Source organism: Oryctolagus cuniculus, chromosome 6 (genome assembly GCF_964237555.1).
Source record: "Oryctolagus cuniculus chromosome 6, mOryCun1.1, whole genome shotgun sequence".
Lineage (NCBI taxonomy): Eukaryota > Metazoa > Chordata > Mammalia > Lagomorpha > Leporidae > Oryctolagus > Oryctolagus cuniculus.
The window spans coordinates 3,683,943-3,701,695 of record NC_091437.1 but is presented as its reverse complement, the minus strand read 5'-3'; the positions used below and the strand labels follow the sequence as shown (position 1 = coordinate 3,701,695).

The following is a 17,753-nucleotide window of genomic DNA, read 5'->3' as shown; positions in this document are numbered from 1 at the left end:
TGGCACTCTGATGTGGGGTGCTGGTACCACAAGCAGCAGCTTAATCTCACTGAAACTGACAGCAACCTGCTACCTTTCCATTGAAAAATGCAAACATCTCTACACGTGCTAGCTATCATTCACCATAAATTTGTATCTTGCAGTATCACAAAATTTTGACAATCAACTGCAGTGTACAAGTCAATGTTTATTATAGAATGAACAAAAGGTACCTCTCTTTTTCAAGTTCTTCTAAGTATCCAGTACTTTCTCTGCTTCCATTTACAAACCCTCTTCTTGGAAAGGACCCCGCAGGAACAGGACTGCACTCTCCTGAGCGACTGGATGCAGATCCTTCTCGGCTTCCGTAAGATCGCAGGGACATTTTTGATCGTAGTTTTACTCCAGGGAAATTACTGCAATCTAAGTTAAGTTCTAAATAAAAGACAATTTTTAATGTAACAGTTGGTTTTTAATATAACAATTGCTTTAAGAACTCTAAAATACTTTAAAAAAAAGAATTTATTCATGTGAAAGGTTGAGTGACAGAGAGAAGGAGACAAAGAGAGAATCTTCCATCCACTGGTTTATTCCTCAAATGGTCTCAAGGGTGGGGACTGGGCCAGGTTGAGGCCAGGTTGCCTAGAACTCCATCCAGGTCTCCTACATGAGTGGCAGGGGTCCTAGTACTTAGGCCATCTTATACCGTTTTCCCAGGCCTGATAGCAGGAAGCTAGACCAAAAGCAGAGCAATTGAGACTTGCCAAGAACTCTGGTGTGGGCTGCAAGTCCCAAGTGGCAGCACAACCCATTGTGCCACTTAACACCAGCTCCCCCAAAAATTTCTGATGCTACTGTATTGCTTTAAAAGCTAAGTCTTAGGTTCACATTTTAGCTACAAACATACAAGACTGAATAAACAATTATTTAGAATCAAAATGGCTAAACTTTCCCTGTAAAGTCAGCTTGGGTCAGAAGAAAATAAAGACTATGATAAAAGAAAATGAGATAAAATCCCCTTCCTTAGACTCTCTGGAGATCAGGGTGGGGGACCTTTTTTCTGCCGAGGGCCATTTGGATGTTTATAACAGCACTCACAGACCATACCCAAATTATCAACTTGAAAATCAGCCTGCTCTAGATTTACTGAATTCCGAGTCCCACCTGTGGTTGCCTTGTCAGGGCCAGACCAAATGACTGACTGCAAGCTTCAAACAGCTCGCAAGACAGACAGTTCCCACTCCTTCTGCTCTAGATAACACTATTTTGGGACCTAAAGGGAATCTCTCTGCTTAGCTTCAATTATTATAAAACACCTTGCCTGTTTTCACACTGGAATTTTCCAGTAACAAAGTAAGAAAGACATTCTTTCAACATTCTGCTAAAGACAGCTTACACGAGCTTACTTATGTGAGAGGCTAAGGCATTTGCAAAATCCGGATGGAGTAGAGGAAGACATTACCTTCCTCCAATGAGACCACGGGACAGTTAAATGTTAAACTGAAGAACTGAAAAGCAAATAGACTTTCAATAAACATTTGTAATTTAACAATTATAGCTTAATGAGTAAGTCAATGTGAAAGACAAGTTGACCTTAGGGAATCATTTTGAAACATCTTTTTGAATCTACCTTTAAGACGCTCTAATAAATCAATCTGTCCAGAAGAAGCCATAGCTTCATCTTCAATACTTCCTTGAAGTTGTTTAAGGACTTCCTGTTAAAAAAAAAATCAAAAAACAATATATTGAAGCTCCTTGAAGACATGCTTGCATATTTCTTGGCATTTAGGTATGCTGGAGAGAAAAGGTCTCTCCAGGTCACTCTCTAAATATGTCCTAAGTTGTAAAGCACTTTAGTAGGTTACCCATTAGTGTAATTTATCAGACCCCAGTGTTATCACGTGATAATGGCAATTATATGGAGTTTCTGTACAGGATAGTAAACGGCACACTTAACATTCATTATCTCTAACTTTTAAGCAATATAACAAGGTGAATTACTCTCATTTTTCAGATAAACCAACTGAGACCCAGAGACTTGACCAAGCCACAACAGCTAGTTATATGTCTGAAATCCGTATCTCTGAAACCATCATGACTAAAAAATAACAAAGCAGTACATTCTAATCTGGCATTTAACAATTTAATAAATATTCACTTTCTCACAGGCCATGTTTAAGTATGTTCTACTAGCCTACTGTCCCCCCCCCCCGCTTTTTTTTTTTTAATTTGAGAGGTAGAATGAGAGAGAGAGGTGGTGAGAGACAAAGACAAAGGTCCTGCATCCACTGGTTCACTTCCCAAATGGCCTCAATGGCAGCAGCTGGGCGCATTGGAAACCAGGAGCCAGGAACTTCTTCCGGGTCTCCCACGTAGGTGCAGGGGCCCAAAGACTTGGGCCATCTTCTACTGCTTTCCCAGGCCATAGTGGAGAGCTGGACTAAAAGAGGAGCATCCTAGACATAAACCGATGCCCCTATGGGATGCCGGAGCTGCAGGAGGAGGCTTAGCCTATGATATTACAGTGTGGGCCCTGTCCCAATTCTTTACCTGAGACTTTAATCACATTGACTCCATCTCTCACAATTCTCATACACAGGTATTAGTTTTATTTTTTTCCTCTCTGTGCTTCAGTTTGGATATTTTCTACTGATTGTTTTTCAAGTTCAGTAGTTGTCTTTGCATTAGTTCACTAATTCTGTGTTCAGTCTTGTTAGGGTCCACACAACAAGTTAGTATCAAACATATCTATTCGATTATTACAGATTCCTCCTCTCTGCTGAAGTTTTCCATCTTTTTATCCATTTATAATATGTTACAATCCTTGAACACTCCAACACAGGGATCAGTCATCTCGGGATTTGCTTCTATTATCTATGAATATTTGTTCTCTTGATTATTAGTTATTTTCCTATTTCCCTACATTTCTTCTTCTTCTTTTAAGGATTTATTTTGTTTGAAAGGCAGATTTAGAGTGGAAGAGACAGAGGAGAAGTGTTCCATCCACTGGTTCACCCCCTCAGTTGGCCACAAAAGCCAGGGCTGGGCCAGGCTGAAGCCAGGAGCCAGAAGCTTCATCCGGATCGCCACGTCGTGGCCATTTGGGGAGTGAACCAGCAGATGGAAGAACTCTCTGCCTCTGCAACTCTGCCTTTCAAATAAATACATAAATCTTAAAAAAAAAGTATGATTTTTATACTTTATCCAGTGTTTTCTAGTAGTTGAATGGGACTGATTAGGTGGGGTTACACACTGCATACAACCTAGAAGTCCTCAGGTTCTTAAAGATGCAATGCAACTGCCAAGCAGTTCCAAGTGAAATGCTTCAGAAAGTGCTTTGAGAAATAGTAGTTTAAAAAATACATGAGAAATTTTGAAGGAGAGAATATTAATTTGTATTTATAAATTCAGTAAGTTTGGTCTAAAAGTTAATTACATTATACAAGCACATAATATTTTAAAACGTTTTAGGATTTTAGTAAGATTAGAGAATTACTCATTAGAGACATGCTGTGGTCAGATAAATAATGTCATTTGCTAATTAAGGAATTGTGCATTTCCAGGTACCTGCTACTTGATCCATGTCTATTTTTCACAGTGTGTCACAGATTCTTTTCATTCCAGAAAAAATAATTAATTAAATCTCCCATATAAATTATGAAATGTATTGATCTGAATTTTGATTTTGTCTCATTTCCCTTATAGGGAATGAAGGGATGAAAGATAACTACATGAAAATGGTTGTAAGTTTACAGGGCAACTTAGAAATACTTTATCTTGTTAAAATACAAGATGTCAAAGCTTCATTAACAATCTATCTACAGATAATCAAAATAGTTCTTCCTATATCATGCTCTCTCTCAGTTAAATGCTTTACGTCTCTATGTGTTCACAGGATCTGTTGCTATGCTCAGCATTCTCTAGTCAATTGAGTTTCAGTCCTCCAATAAAAAATGTGGTGCATACTCTCTTTTTAAGTTTAGCTACAATTTTGTATGATCTGATCCAGGCCATGTAGTTTCTGTGTTTCAACATGTATATTTTAGCAAGGTTCTTTCTAAACACAACCACAATGCCATCATTATATCTAAAATGTAAATATTCCCTTACCATTCTCAAATACACAGTGTTCATGACTCTAAGCCTCACATACCTGGCTGGCACACACACACACAAATTACTTTTAGTTAGTGTCAAAGCCACGTAATGAATAGCAAAGCAGTAGCCTCTTCTGCCACCAGGTGGTACCACGGTATGAACCATAAACTTAGTTAAATAATCTGGTCAGAGGAGAGATTTTGCCTTTCTTTGAATAAACAGGTCTATAACCAGGAAACAAGACTCAAAATTATATAACGTATTTCAAAGTATAGTAAGTGATTTTGAAATTAACCATTGTGTTTTATTAACTTTAATCCAAACAGAAAGTGTTGGTTTTTCACAAATCAATATTCTAAAACAAAATAAACATGTCCCTGCTCTTTAATCACAAAAAGCCTGTTTACGGAAGGGACACATACACAGTTTCTATGTGAGGCTGTAACGGCTCTGATGCCATAAGCCGAATCCCAGAGAAACGGATGGATCTGCAAGGATCTATGCAGAAGCATGTGCTGGGAAACAACCAACGTGTGGCTGGAGCCAGACAAAAACGAGTGCGTATTTGTACACATGTTCCTAATGTATACTCACATGCAAGAATTTCAAAATTTTTGTTCCAAAATACACTACCTTTGAATTCCATTTTCCGCAAACGTTTTGAAGTTCCCTCGTTTTTATGCCACCTGGATAAAATGGCCAATCTGACAATCCACTGTGGAAATCAAGGGTGTGACTTGTACAGTCTCTCTACGCCATTCCATGCAGCATGGAGATGTACGTGAGGGTAAGTTCAAATATCTCCCCCAAAATGAGTGTAGAACTGTCTCAAGTAGGTAAACATAAACTGAAAACAAACAGTTCTGGTTCTGTACTACAGAACAGACAGATAGGCCTGTTCCCTGCAAAACACAGCACACCAAAGTAGATGAAAAATATTCTAGCTCTATCGTTAAATGTTTAAAAACCAAATGCCATATAATTTGAGATGTATTGTGTTTATCAGTGTTAAAAACCCTTAAGACTCTAACTTATTATCCAGCTGATTAAGGTATTTTTTAAGGTCACTGTGGCAAGAAACACATGTCTGTACATCGTCAACCTATTTCCAAAAGGATTTGAAGTATCCTGGAGATCTGTCACTGCCAGGGACAATTTTACCAGAGAAATCAGCAGTTGGGAGTAGAAAAGACTGACAGAAAGAATAGCACATACGAACAAAGGGTTATAAACTGTTATGCTACTGAATTTAATCGGAAAAAGGATCAAATAGTTACTTCAGTGATGCACAAAAGCCTGGACAATAAGAGACTTTGAGATGCATGAGCAGCACAGATGAGGAAACCAGGAAGGAGTACTGAGAGCTGTGAGCAGACAGGCAGGACAGGGCAGAGATCCAGATGCTGAAGACAGCCAACGTGCGAAACACAAAGCAGGAGGAATTTTTTAAAAAGGGAAGAAGTGATCACTTTGTTGACGACCTCCAATTCTATAAAATTGTTAATTTCAGTGAAAAGAGAATCTGCTCAGTTTTTACCTTGATTACTTTAAAACTAGAACATGTTTTCCCCACTACAGATTGAATATTTGATAACTTTTCCTGAAGGCTATCATAGCCTTTCAGTGCTAATTGGCCTATCAATTTTAGGCCCCGAAGGTGCCATGGAAATCATCTAGGCTAGTATGATGATGCCTGCATTTTCTAAATAAGACAACTTCAGTCCCGTAGCAAAGCCAGAAGAGAAAAAGGTACCGACCCTGAGAGCATCCCTCTTGACCACGTGGCTTTTAAATGGTGACAAGATCTAAGGGAGGTGGGGAAGACAGCTTATTTAAAATTTGGGACCTACTCTAAAATTGTGAAGCTGGTTTTTATGAATGGCACAGAAGATCTGGCCTCAGGATACTGATGAACTAGTCACTGGGGTTTTACATGTATTTTCTTTGCATGAGTCACTGGATGAAGTCAATATATCTTACTAAAAATAGATTAACTTTTACAAGAAAGCTGACATATTGTTACTTAAATTAATACACTTTTAAGTCTTATCCCAAGTTTGCTACAGGGAATACGGAATAAAAATGGATAAACTACAATTAACAGTCACAGTCTTGATACCTTCATATTAGATGCCTCAGTTTCCAGTTTTGTAAGATGATTGGAATTATCCTCCAGCTCCTGTCGAAGGTTTGAATTCTCCATCTTCAGGGCCTCTACTTGCTTTAACAACTGATCATAGGAAGCCGCAGCCATCCTTGGCTACCCTGGACCTACAAGGTTAGAAAGGATTTTGAAATTCACTACTTAAAAAAAAGGAAGAGTGGCTCCTTGTTTATAAAGAGAGGGGTAAAGGAAACAAAACCCTTTGAGACATTTATAAGAAGAACGTGTTAATATACTGTTTTCATCTCCAGACAGCATTGTTCAAGTCGAAGCATCTTTCTAAGAAGATGAGAACACTGGGGTCTTTGCTGAGAACAAAAATGACTAAAATAAAGGAGAATGTTACAAGTATTTAGATACATCTGCCTTTTCACAGAGGGGTAAGATTTCTATCAAGTAAGAATTTTTTAAGGCTTTAAAGATATTTCACCCAATCTTAAAAGCAACACCTAGGGAAGGTAATCATTGATGAGAAATTCATTCTAATAATGTTAGTTTATGTCTGGACTTTGAGTCACAGAATTTTAGGACCAGAATAGATAGAAGAGATTATGTATTCTATCACTTATCACTTGCACAAAGGCTGGACTTACATATCCCCGGTGAAGTAGTTTTGAAGTGTCAAGCGTGCTTCCTTCAAAAGGTACTCATTTAACAAAATGGACACAAAGGAGAGAATTGGAGAGAGACTCTAAATCGTTGTTAGGAAGACAACTAAGAATTACTAATATAAAGAGTTTTCTTTTACTTTTATTCAAAAGGATGAATATCAGTAGGCCATTCTAGCAGGTGCAGTCTTGGGAGACACTGTGCTAGAACTGAGGCCAAAAGATGCAAAGGAAACAGAAGTCCTCAGGAGCAGAGCCTCACAGAAAAGCGATGCCACATCCGCTGTGCGTTTGTACAACTGTGAAGCAAGAGAGAAAGGGATGCCCAGAAGACAGCCAAGCAGTGAGAGGCCCCAGCATGCTGAATGATAGGACACTAGGGGTTTCCATTAAGACAGACCAAATAAGAATGAGGAGACTGGCTTTCTCTTTTTACTGTAATGCCAAACTCATTTCAGAATACATAAAATTCTGCCTGCCTTAATTATTTAATAGCTAAGAGATATTACACCATTTGTACTTAACCAGGACTTAAACGACAGGACATAAAAAAAGCTTCTGAACATGGGCATTTCCTTACTATAACTTACATCACGCAGCACTTCTGTTTTTCAGTCCGCCTATAAATTACATGAAATCAGGTAAAGAGAATAAGGCAGACAAATCCCAACACTGGCTACTCACAAGAGTACTGCAGTTCTGCAGGGGAGGACTCTGAACCAGTCACTTCTCAATGACCAGAGTCACTGATAAACCTGGTACAATCCAGGGACACAGGGCAGGCAGGTGAGCCCCTGGGAGCAGAGGTCACCTACAAAAGTCCTCATGGTTGCAGAGGAAGAGCACTGGACTTGTACGTGGAGACTGGGTCTTGATACAACCCTTATGAAATTAATCAAAAGGAAAGGGTACTTTGTCAAAGAACATTTGCTTTCTGCTTCAATGCAATTGGTTAGTAGTAAGTAACAAAAGGTAGGCTGAAAATGACTTCCTTAGCAAGACAATGTGGATCTACAGTTAAAACCTCCCTCCTCACACCAGTGGGCAAAGTACAGGAGTAATTTAGCCTCCAGGAAAGGACAGAGCAGAGGTCTCAAAAATGCAGAAATTCAGAGGAGTGATCATTTTCCTATTCATACCATTAATAAGCCTGTGTCTGGAAATGCACATCATACTAAAAAAGATATGGCAGAAGTGAGGACCTGACTGAAACCTTTTTATAGGTTTATAATCTTTATTTAAAATAAAGTTAACCAGCAATTTTACACTAAAATAATAAAAACAAAAGGAAAGGCACTCTCACAGAGGAAGAACCCAGTCAAAGGTAGGTAAATTGAGGCAGAGTCATTAGATGGTCAGGGGAGCACAGAGAACTCGAGGGCTCTGTGGAAGAGGGAGAATGTCAGTCCTTCAGAGGCACAAAGAGACCTGTGACGATCGCTGCCTACCTCTCTCAGAATCCCAACCATTAAATCCTGTCTGCTCTGGAAGGCAGCATGCCTTATCTAATTTTGTGGAAAAAAAATAAAAGACATTTCATGGAAGAGTATTCTATCTTTTAACCTTCTAGCATGTTGTGATAATCCTTCCCTAACTCCAAACTGTTTTATACAACATTCACGAAAGCATAAATTTACTTTGGAATGCCTTGTGTACAATCACCAGAATTTCATACCAAATATATATCTTAATTGCAAGTCATTCAACAACATGGTTTACAAATCTGAAACTGGTGTGATCACAGTGCAGCTGCCATGTCTTGTGAAAGGGGAAAACCTCTGATCTCTCCTTTTACTGAGACCATACAAACATCTCCATTTGTTTTTCTGTAGTTAATACATCTCTGGCCCCACAAGTGTTGGGTTAGAAAAAAGCAAAAGGACTGCTATCCAGATGCTTACTGGGAAGAAAAAGAAAGCCCAAGCATCACTAAGAAATTTATGGCAGGCAAAAGATAACTAGAATTAACTGTGGAGGGCACATGTACTGCACAGTGGCTGAGTGAGATGCCACTTGGGTCGCCTGCATCCCACGCCTGGGTTCAAGTCCTGGTTATGCTCTTGATTTCAGCTTCCTGCTAACATGGACACTGGGAAGCAGCTGGTGATGCCTGCCACTCATACAGGAGACCTGGACTGAGATTTTGGCTCCTGCTTACATCCTGGCCCACCACCAGCTGTTGAGGGCATTTGGAGAGTGAGCTAGTGGATGGGAGATCTCTGTATCTCTATCTATTTCTCTCTCTGCTTCTCAAATAATCAACAAAAAGTAGATGATTCATTATTACGAACTGAAGAAGTTTGGGATTCTTTGTCTTTAATTAATAGAACGATTTTGTTCATGTAAAAACAAAAACAATTTGCAGTACTTTTAGATGGTAACAAAACAAAATGCAAATACCAACAGGAAGACAGAAAATAAAAATAATCATAAGCTTGCAGTTTCGATAGACTATATATTTTTTAAAATATTAATTTATTTGAAAGGCAGAGTTACAGAGAGAATGAGGGTTTGGGGGGAGAGGGAGAGGGAGAGGGAGAGGGAGAGGGAGAGGGAGAGGGAGAGGGAGAGGGAGAGGGAGAGAATGAGAGGGAGAATGAGAATGAGAATGAGAATGAGAATGAGAATGAGAATGGGAATAGAGAGATCTTCCATCTGCTGGTTTACTTCCCAAATGGCCACAATGACAGGAGCTAGATTAGGCAATCCAGGAGCTTCTTTTGGGTCTCCCAGGTGGCTGTAAGGGCCCAAGCATTGGGCCAGCTTCTGCTACTTTCCCAGGCGCATTAGCAGGGCAGCTGGATCAGAAGTGGAGCAGCGGGACTGGAACGGGTGCTCAAAGGGGATGCTGGCGCTGCAGGCGGTGGCTTTACCTGCTATACCACAGTGTCAGCCCCAGATTGTATTTTCTAATACATTAGCTATCTCATACAGGTTTTCAAGTTTAAGACACTGTTTAACATACTACATACCGCAAGACAGTATCTGTGTTCAAGTCCTGCTCCTGATACTAGTTTCCTGCTAATGCAGAACCTGGAAGGCAACAGTGATGGCTCATGCAGTTGTTTCCCTGTTGCTCATGTAAGGGACCTGGATGGAATTCCTGCTTCTCAGCTTTTGCAATATTTGGGAAGTAAGTCAGCGGAAGTAAGCTCTGTCTCAAAAAAAAAAAAAAAATAATAAAAAAAATAAATAAATAAAAGAAATTTCACTCCGCTCCCCAAATCTGACACCAACAGAGATGGAAAATCATAGCAGGATTTACGATGACATTAGAAAAATCAATTCCATCATTCAACGTATTAATAGATTTACACAGAAAACAAGTTGCATGACCATGCCAAAAGTGATGAAAAGACATTTGCAAATCCAAGACCCATTCTTGTTGAAAATACTAAATAAAAAAGAACACTTCTTTAACACGGCTCCCAAGCCAGCAATCTACTTAAGTTGGAAACAGCAGATACAGTCGTAAAGTCAGGGAGGGCCCATAATTTAACATTCTATTGTTCATAACACTGGTTAGCAAATCAAATTAAAAAGTAACACTAGTCAATACAACTAAATTAATAAATAAAATTAGAAGGAATATTATTGGCATAAAATTATATATCTCAGCAACCCAAAAGAATTAACTAAATATTAGTATAAGATAATGTAGTAATATAGTAGAATACAGAATATACAGAAATCTTTTATTTATATGTCCAAAGAGAAACTTTAGAGATGAAATGGGAGGAAAGACTCTACATATGATTTCCAAAAATCTTTTAAAGTCTGTAAGTAAACATATAAATTTAAAGTATGAAAAAGGGAGCATCTCAAATACTTGAGCAAAGACTGACTTTAAATAAGCAGTGTTGGGAAGAGGAACAGCCATGAGGAAAAAGAATTTGCATTTATTCCTCATTCTACACACTAGAATAAACTGAAAAAAAAAAAAAAGAGAACAGAAATTTCAATGTTTAAAACTCACTTAAACTCACTTCACTGCACTGTAATTATGAACAGTTTTGTCTTTTAACTAATGACATTTAAATGCCTTATAGCCGCTTTTTTTTTTTTTTTTTTTTTTGACAGGCAGAGTGGACAGTGAGAGAGAGAGAGAGAGAGAGAGAGAGAGAGAAAGGTCTTCCTTTTGACGTTGGTTCACCCTCCAATGGCTGCCGCGGCCGGCGCATCGCGCTGATCCGAAGCTAGGAGCCAGGTGCTTTTCCTGGTCTCCCATGCAGGTGCAGGGCCCAAGGACTTGGGCCATTCTCCACTGCACTCCCGGGCTATAGCAGAGAGCTGGCCTGGAACCATATAGCCTCTTCAAAGAAGGGTATTATGGTGGTGGCATAGGACATTTTAATTTTTTTACTTTTGCTTTATTTGAAAAGCAGAAAAGGAGAGCCAGAGATGGAAAGAGATCTCCCATTTGATGGTTCACTCCTCAGATGCCTGCAATAGTCAGGGTTGGGCCAAGCTGGGGCCAGTAGCCTGGAAATATATCTGGCTTTACCATGTAGGCTGCATGAACCCAAGTACCTGACATGAGCGAACACCTGCTGCCTCCCAGGGTCTGCATTAGCAGGAAACTGGATTGGATACAGCAGAGCCAGTACCTTCAACCAGGTACTTGGATACAGGATGCTGGCGTGCCAAAGGTGACAATGCCTGTGACAAACACTTGCCACCCATGTTTATTTTACTCTACCTGTTAATGATTATAAGGCACAGAGAAAACTAACTCAAGTTTTCTGAAGTGATGGCATCTCTTACAAGACTAGCAGCAAATAGACTAGGTTCTCAAGTTACAAATGGGGAAGCTTTGATTTAGTATAAAAGTACAACTACTTCTAAATAGGTTACATCCATGTTGTAGAATACTATATTGGCATTAAAATAAGGAGGCCAGTGTTAAATTTTTTAAAATGTAGAAACAAAAAAAAAAAAAGGAGACACCAATCACTATGTGCTACTATAGTTCAACCTGTTCTAGTATGGTTTTCCAGACACCTTCAACCAAACTTTTAACGATGAAATCATACCAATCTTAAACTCCTTAATAGAAAAACAGGAAATTTCTACAATGCATTTGAAGAGCTGAATCAAATCATAAAAGTCAGTGAATATTTGCAAAAAATTAATTATTGGCTAATATCATTCACAAATACAGATTTAAAACTTCTAAACCAAACATCAGGAACAGATATAATGGTACAAAGTAAAGTAACTACAGCAGAACCAGGCTGAGGTTATTCCACGAATATATAGCTTAATCCTTTATATGTCTCATTCATTACACTAAATATTAAAGAAAACCAGGTATCATTTCAGTAGACAAAGAAAATTTGATAAAGGTTAGTATCTGTTCATGATAAAAACTCAGTAAATTGGAAATTGGAGATAAGCTGCCAGAAACCATAGTAACTATTTTTTGAAATGCACAGTGACAGGAGAGACAGAAAGATTTCCCATCTGCTGGTTCACTACCCAAATGGCCTCAATAGCCAGGTCTGGGCCAGGCTCAAACCAGGAACTTCATTTTGGTCTTGAATGTGGCTGGCAAGGGCTCAAGCACTTGGGCCATCTTCCAACACCTCCCCAGGCACATCAGCAGGAAGCTGGATTAGAAGTGGAGCAACCAGGACTTGAACCTGCACTCTGATATGGGTTGCAGGGAGCTGGAGAGGAAGCAGAGCAGCCAGGATTCAAATCAGCACCCTGATATGCAAGTGGTGGCTTAACCCACTGCACCACAGCACCAGCCCTACAACCTCTTTAGTAAACGCTGGCATTTCTGCTCACACTTCTTCCTTTTCTTAAAGCCCAAATCCTTTCTCTCTGCTTGGTTGTGACGCGTCCTCAGCCTTTAAGGCCCAGCTCAGCTGCCTTACATAGAGCGTCCCCGAGGTTTCTTGCCACTGACTGAGCATTACATACTGTAGAACTTGCCCTAATAGTTGTCTAACTATTTCATTTTATGTGGGGCATCTTGTCTCCCCAGCTGGAACATAAACTTCTTTAAGGCAAGGTCTGTATCTCACATGTAGCTTTTCTAAATCCCAAAAAAACCTTACTCTGTGACAGCCACACAAAAGCCAAACACAAGCATGAACGTGCAAGAGTGACCGGGAGCAGTCTATCGCTGGCCACAGAAGTACAAATTCAGAGAACGTCCAAGGTAACTTTTCCATTAAGAATGAAGCAATGGATTCCTCTCTATAACTACACAATTCAAATCAACACACATTTGAGAACTTCATATCCATAGGAGGCCATGCAAGTATTGTTAGGGGGTGCTTTGGGGTGAGCTGTGTTCAAAAAAAAAAAAAAAAAATGAAAGAAAGAAAAGTAAGTTGAGTCATCTGTGAATGTGACTTTATTTGGAGATAGGGTCTTGGAAGATGTAATCAAAATGAGAAGATACTGGATTAGCGTAGGCTCCAAACTTAAGGCTTAGTACCCTTATAAGAAGTCCAGTGAAGAAACAGGGACACCCCAGGGAATGCCCACACCCCGAGAGAGGCAGAGACTGCAGTGAGGTGGCTACAAGCCAAGCAATGCCATGGATTGCCGGTCTAAGCTAAAGCTGAGAAAGAGGCACTGAGTGGAACTCTCCCCCTGGCCCAGAGCCCCCAGAAAGAAGTAACCTTGTCAATACCCTGATTCTGGACGTGTCCCCTCCAGAACTGTAAGGGGTGTATCTGGCTTGTTTTAAAAGCCACCAGTCTGCGGTACTCCATTGCAGCAGCTCTGGGAAAACAATACACAGGTGGGGTGGGGGAGATACACTGACATATCCCTTCTTCTCCAGAGGCTGATTATTTAGGAAAGGGAACTCTGCCAACAGAGAGGGTGCACGGGAACACTGTACATGCGTGCCAACTTCTGGGTGCCGCCTCACTCCTGCTCTCCACTCCCTGCTTGTGGTGGAATGAGAAGGCCATGCCAAGATGGCCGCTGGCAACAGAAACTGCCTGGCAACAGAGTGTGATTGGTTAGGGCATAGACTGCCCCTTGACCAGATTGGCTGCCTTGGCTATATAAGCTACTGTAGCAACTGAAATAAATGAGTCTGCAGGCTGCTTGCCTCAGGTCTGCTTTCACCCTACTCCCAGGGTCTGTGTGGTGACTCTGCGCCTCTTGCCCCTACCACACTCTTCATCTCAGAAACGAACCCACAGCAACACCTGCTACATCGGCCAGCCTGCTCCAAAGGTGAACTGCTGACACATCCACTGCCCCAGGCACCTCTTGCTTTCTGTCCTAGGGCATCTTGGACACACCTTAGTGAGTGTTCCGACACTCATGCAAGTACTACCCCTATAGGACTGAACACCTGATGGGGCAATTCGTGACCCAATGAGACTGGGAACCAGGTACACAGTTCTTTCCCCTGGGTGGACAGTTCCGAGGCACATGATTTCTCAGCAAGTCCTGGAAGGTCAAGTCACTACTGTGCAGGGTGCTGACATGTGAGCTTACACTAGCTGTCCCTCCTGCCATCACACTCTCTCCAGGCCTGGACTTGTATGACCTTGATCTCTTTCTAAAGTAAAGTACCCCACATAGGGCATCTCAAGACTCTCATCCACAGGAGACCTAAGCTAAAATACAAATTGGCTACAACTCAAGGGCAAATGTGGGTTCACAAGCATGGACACTGGGTAGGCACTGTGGTGCTGCTGGGAAATAAACGCACCCCCCATGCTGCAGTGCTGATAAGTCCTCCCACTTCTGCTCTGGTCCAGCTTTCTGCTAGTGCATCCTAGGAAGAAGCAGATCACAGTTCAGGTGCTTGGGTTGCTTCTACCTACAGAGAAGACCTGGAGGAGTTCCAGGCTCCCAGCCTCACCCCACCCATGGTGAACATTTGGGGAGTGAACCAGCAGACAAAAACGTGTGTGCAACTATGTGTGCGTTACTCTGTCTTTCAAGTGTGTGCATTACTCTGTCTTTCAAGTAGATGAAAAGACTTTTTTTTTTTTTTTTAATAAAAAAGCACTGATAGAGTTCCTATGGGAGCCACATCTTGTTCAGAAAATGGAGGAAAAGCGTTCAGAATGTAAACGTTTAATAAACTTTTTAGAAAGGTATTTGAGAGTTGACATGATTGTAACAAACACAAATGTGAGAGAAGAGTAATCCAAAAGACACAGCATGATCAAAGGTCAGAGGTTGGGAAAATGATACATATTTGCAGAAACATCTAGCTAATTTAGCTGAAATTCAATGTGGCGACATCAGTGGAAGATGGACTAAAAAGATGGTATAAGAGAGAAAACATGGGCTGGAACAACACTGGCCAGGTGACTTCACAGTGTAAGGCAGAGCACCACAGAAACAAGGTTACAACAGCCTGCGTGGCAAGCAGGCAAATTTAAATAATGCTTCTCAATTTCTACTACAGACTATGTCAGTATTAGTGAATACAATAACATACATTAAGTGATAATAAAACCAAGACTCTAAAATAGCAAGCGGAAAATATATTTCAAAAGCAATTGAGGCCGGCACCATGGCTCACTTGGCTAATCCTTCGCCTTGTGGCGCCGGCACCCCGGGTTCTAGTCCCAGTTGGGGCGCCGGATTCTGTCCCGGTTGCTCCTCTTCCAGGCCAGCTCTCTGCTGTGGCCCAGGAAGGCAGTGGAGGATGGCCCAAGTGCTTGGGCCCTGCACCCGCATGGGAGACCAGGAGGAAGTACCTGGCTCCAGGCTTCGGATTGGTGCAGTGCGCCGGCCGTAGCGGCTATTTGGGGGGCAAACCAAAGGAAAGGAAGACCTTTCTTTCTGTCTCTCTCTCTCACTGTCTAATTCTGCCTGTCCAAAAAAAAAAAAAAGCAATTGATACATTAAATTACTTTAAACAAATATGATGATGAAAATTTAAATTTACCGCAAGGGTCAGCACTGTGGCATTAGGTTAAGCTGCGTCTACAATGCCAGCATCCCATATGGGTGCCAGTTCAAATCCTGACTGCTCCACTTCTGTTCCAGCTCCCTGCTAATGTGCCTGGGAAAGCAGCGGAAGATGGACTAAGTCCTTGAGCCCCTCACCCATGTGTGAGACCTGGAAGAAGCTCCTGGCTCCTAATGGGCCCAGCCCTGGCTGTTGCGGCCATTTGGAGAGTGAATCAGCAATGAAAGATCTCTGTTTCTCCCCTCTCTCTAACTCTGACTTTCAAATAAATAAATAAATCTTTTAAAAAATTTACCACAAGAAAGTAACATTCATTCACAAAAGCATAAATACCTTAAAAAAAAAAAAAGCTTCAGCTTGAAAAGATAAAGAACTCTATGTGTCTGCCTATAGTAAACATAATAATGGCCCTACAAAGATGTCCACATCCCAATCCCACAACTTAGGAGTGTGGCTAATGACTTTGCAGATGTGATTAAGGAACATGAGGCAGGCTCTCCTGGATCCCTGGGTAAACCTAAGGTAATCACCAGGGTTAACAAGGAGGCCAAAGCAGGCTACACGACACCAGAAGCAGAGGGTCAGATCAGGCAGTCAGCATGCTGGGAGCACCAATGATGGAGAAAGGTACCACAAGCCAAGCAATGCAGGTGGCTTTGAGAAGCCGCAACAAAACAAGGAAATGGGTTCTTCCCTAGTGGTTGTGGAGGAAAACAGAGCTGTTGACGGCCTGACTTCGACCCAGTGAAAATCCACTTCAGATTTCTGAAGCAGGTCTGTAAGAAAATAAATTTGGGTTGCTTTAAACAATGTGTTTGTGGAACTCACCACACAGCAGCAGGAAACAATTTATCCTTCTTAGGGATAAATTCCAGTGCAATCTCACTGGTACACGTAAGATCTTAAAATATGTCCACAAATTCTCTGACTCCACTCAGTCCACAGGTGGAATCTGACTGTCTTGTGTGGGCAGGACATGATGACTCATTTCTAATAGGACAGATATAGTGGACAGGATGGTGCTTCCCTTCTTGCTGTGGTGGCTGGGAGAAGACAGCCACCATGAAGATACTCAGGCAGCCCCACGCAGAGGCCCATGTGTCAGGGACTCAGGGCCCCCTGCCAGTGGCCAGTGAGAAACTGACATCATGTGGGTGAGCTGTGTTAGAACTGGATCCCACAGTCTAGCCAGGCCCTTCCAATGTCGGCAGCCCTGGCTGGCACTGGGACTGCAACTACAAGAGAGGTCCAAAGCCAGGCCACCCAACTCCTGAATTTTTTGCCCCACAGAAACTCTGAAACAGTAATGTCTGTTGTTTAAGCCACTAAGTTGTGGTAAAATGCATTATCCATAAGGCGTCTCATATGAGTATGTACATACCACATCAGTGTTTGTGGTAAAAACTAGGATCTTCACTGAAGGAATAGAGACAGATAACAGAGAATACTACACAGCAGAGTTAGCATCATACACTAGATGGACATAACACAGACAGAACTTTAAAACAGTATCAAGTTTAAAACATTCAAAAATCATAGAAATTCTAAGCATCACAAACACAGAAGGAGTGGGCAGCTGGCCTAGTGACTGAAAGGCCCCCATCCCTTATCAGAGTACCCAGGTTCAATCTGGCTCCACACTCCTGACTCTGCCTTCCTGACAATGCACACTCTGTGAGGCAGCAGGTTTTGGCTCAAGTGACTGGGCTCTTGCAACCCACATGGTAGGACCTGGATTGTGCCTCCTGGCTTTGGCCCAGGCTCAGCCACACCACTGCAGGCATTTGGGGAGTGAATCCCAAGATAGGAGTACTCTGCCTTTCCCTCTCTCTCTGTCTCTCAAACAGACGAAAACATGTCAGAAAACATGTCAGAACAAAACAAAACAGTCTTGGGCACTTAGAACAGCAAAAGCAGGGCCTTCAAGATTGTATTCCTATAGCAAATACACAGGAGCGTTATTCACAATCGAAAAAAGACAGAAGCCACAGAAAAG

At 41.4% G+C, this 17,753-nt stretch overlaps 1 protein-coding gene across 49 annotated transcripts in view; it reads right to left on the bottom strand.

The window, feature by feature from the left end:
• Positions 1–17,753, bottom strand: part of APC (APC regulator of WNT signaling pathway) — a 182,287-nt gene that overhangs the window by 67,917 nt on the left and 96,617 nt on the right. For 29 of the 49 annotated variants that reach the window (XM_070075973.1, XM_070075987.1, XM_070075972.1 and 26 more), the window contains 3 exons: positions 6,197–6,348; positions 1,610–1,694; positions 213–414 (listed from right to left, as the gene is read on the bottom strand). In XM_070075973.1, the coding sequence (XP_069932074.1) occupies positions 213–414; positions 1,610–1,694; positions 6,197–6,331 (422 nt within the window). In that variant the 5' untranslated portion in view covers positions 6,332–6,348. The remainder of the gene's footprint in view (positions 1–212; positions 415–1,609; positions 1,695–6,196; positions 6,349–17,753) is intronic. The other 20 variants (XM_008248395.4, XM_008248398.4, XM_008248400.4 and 17 more) reach the window with 1 other exon arrangement.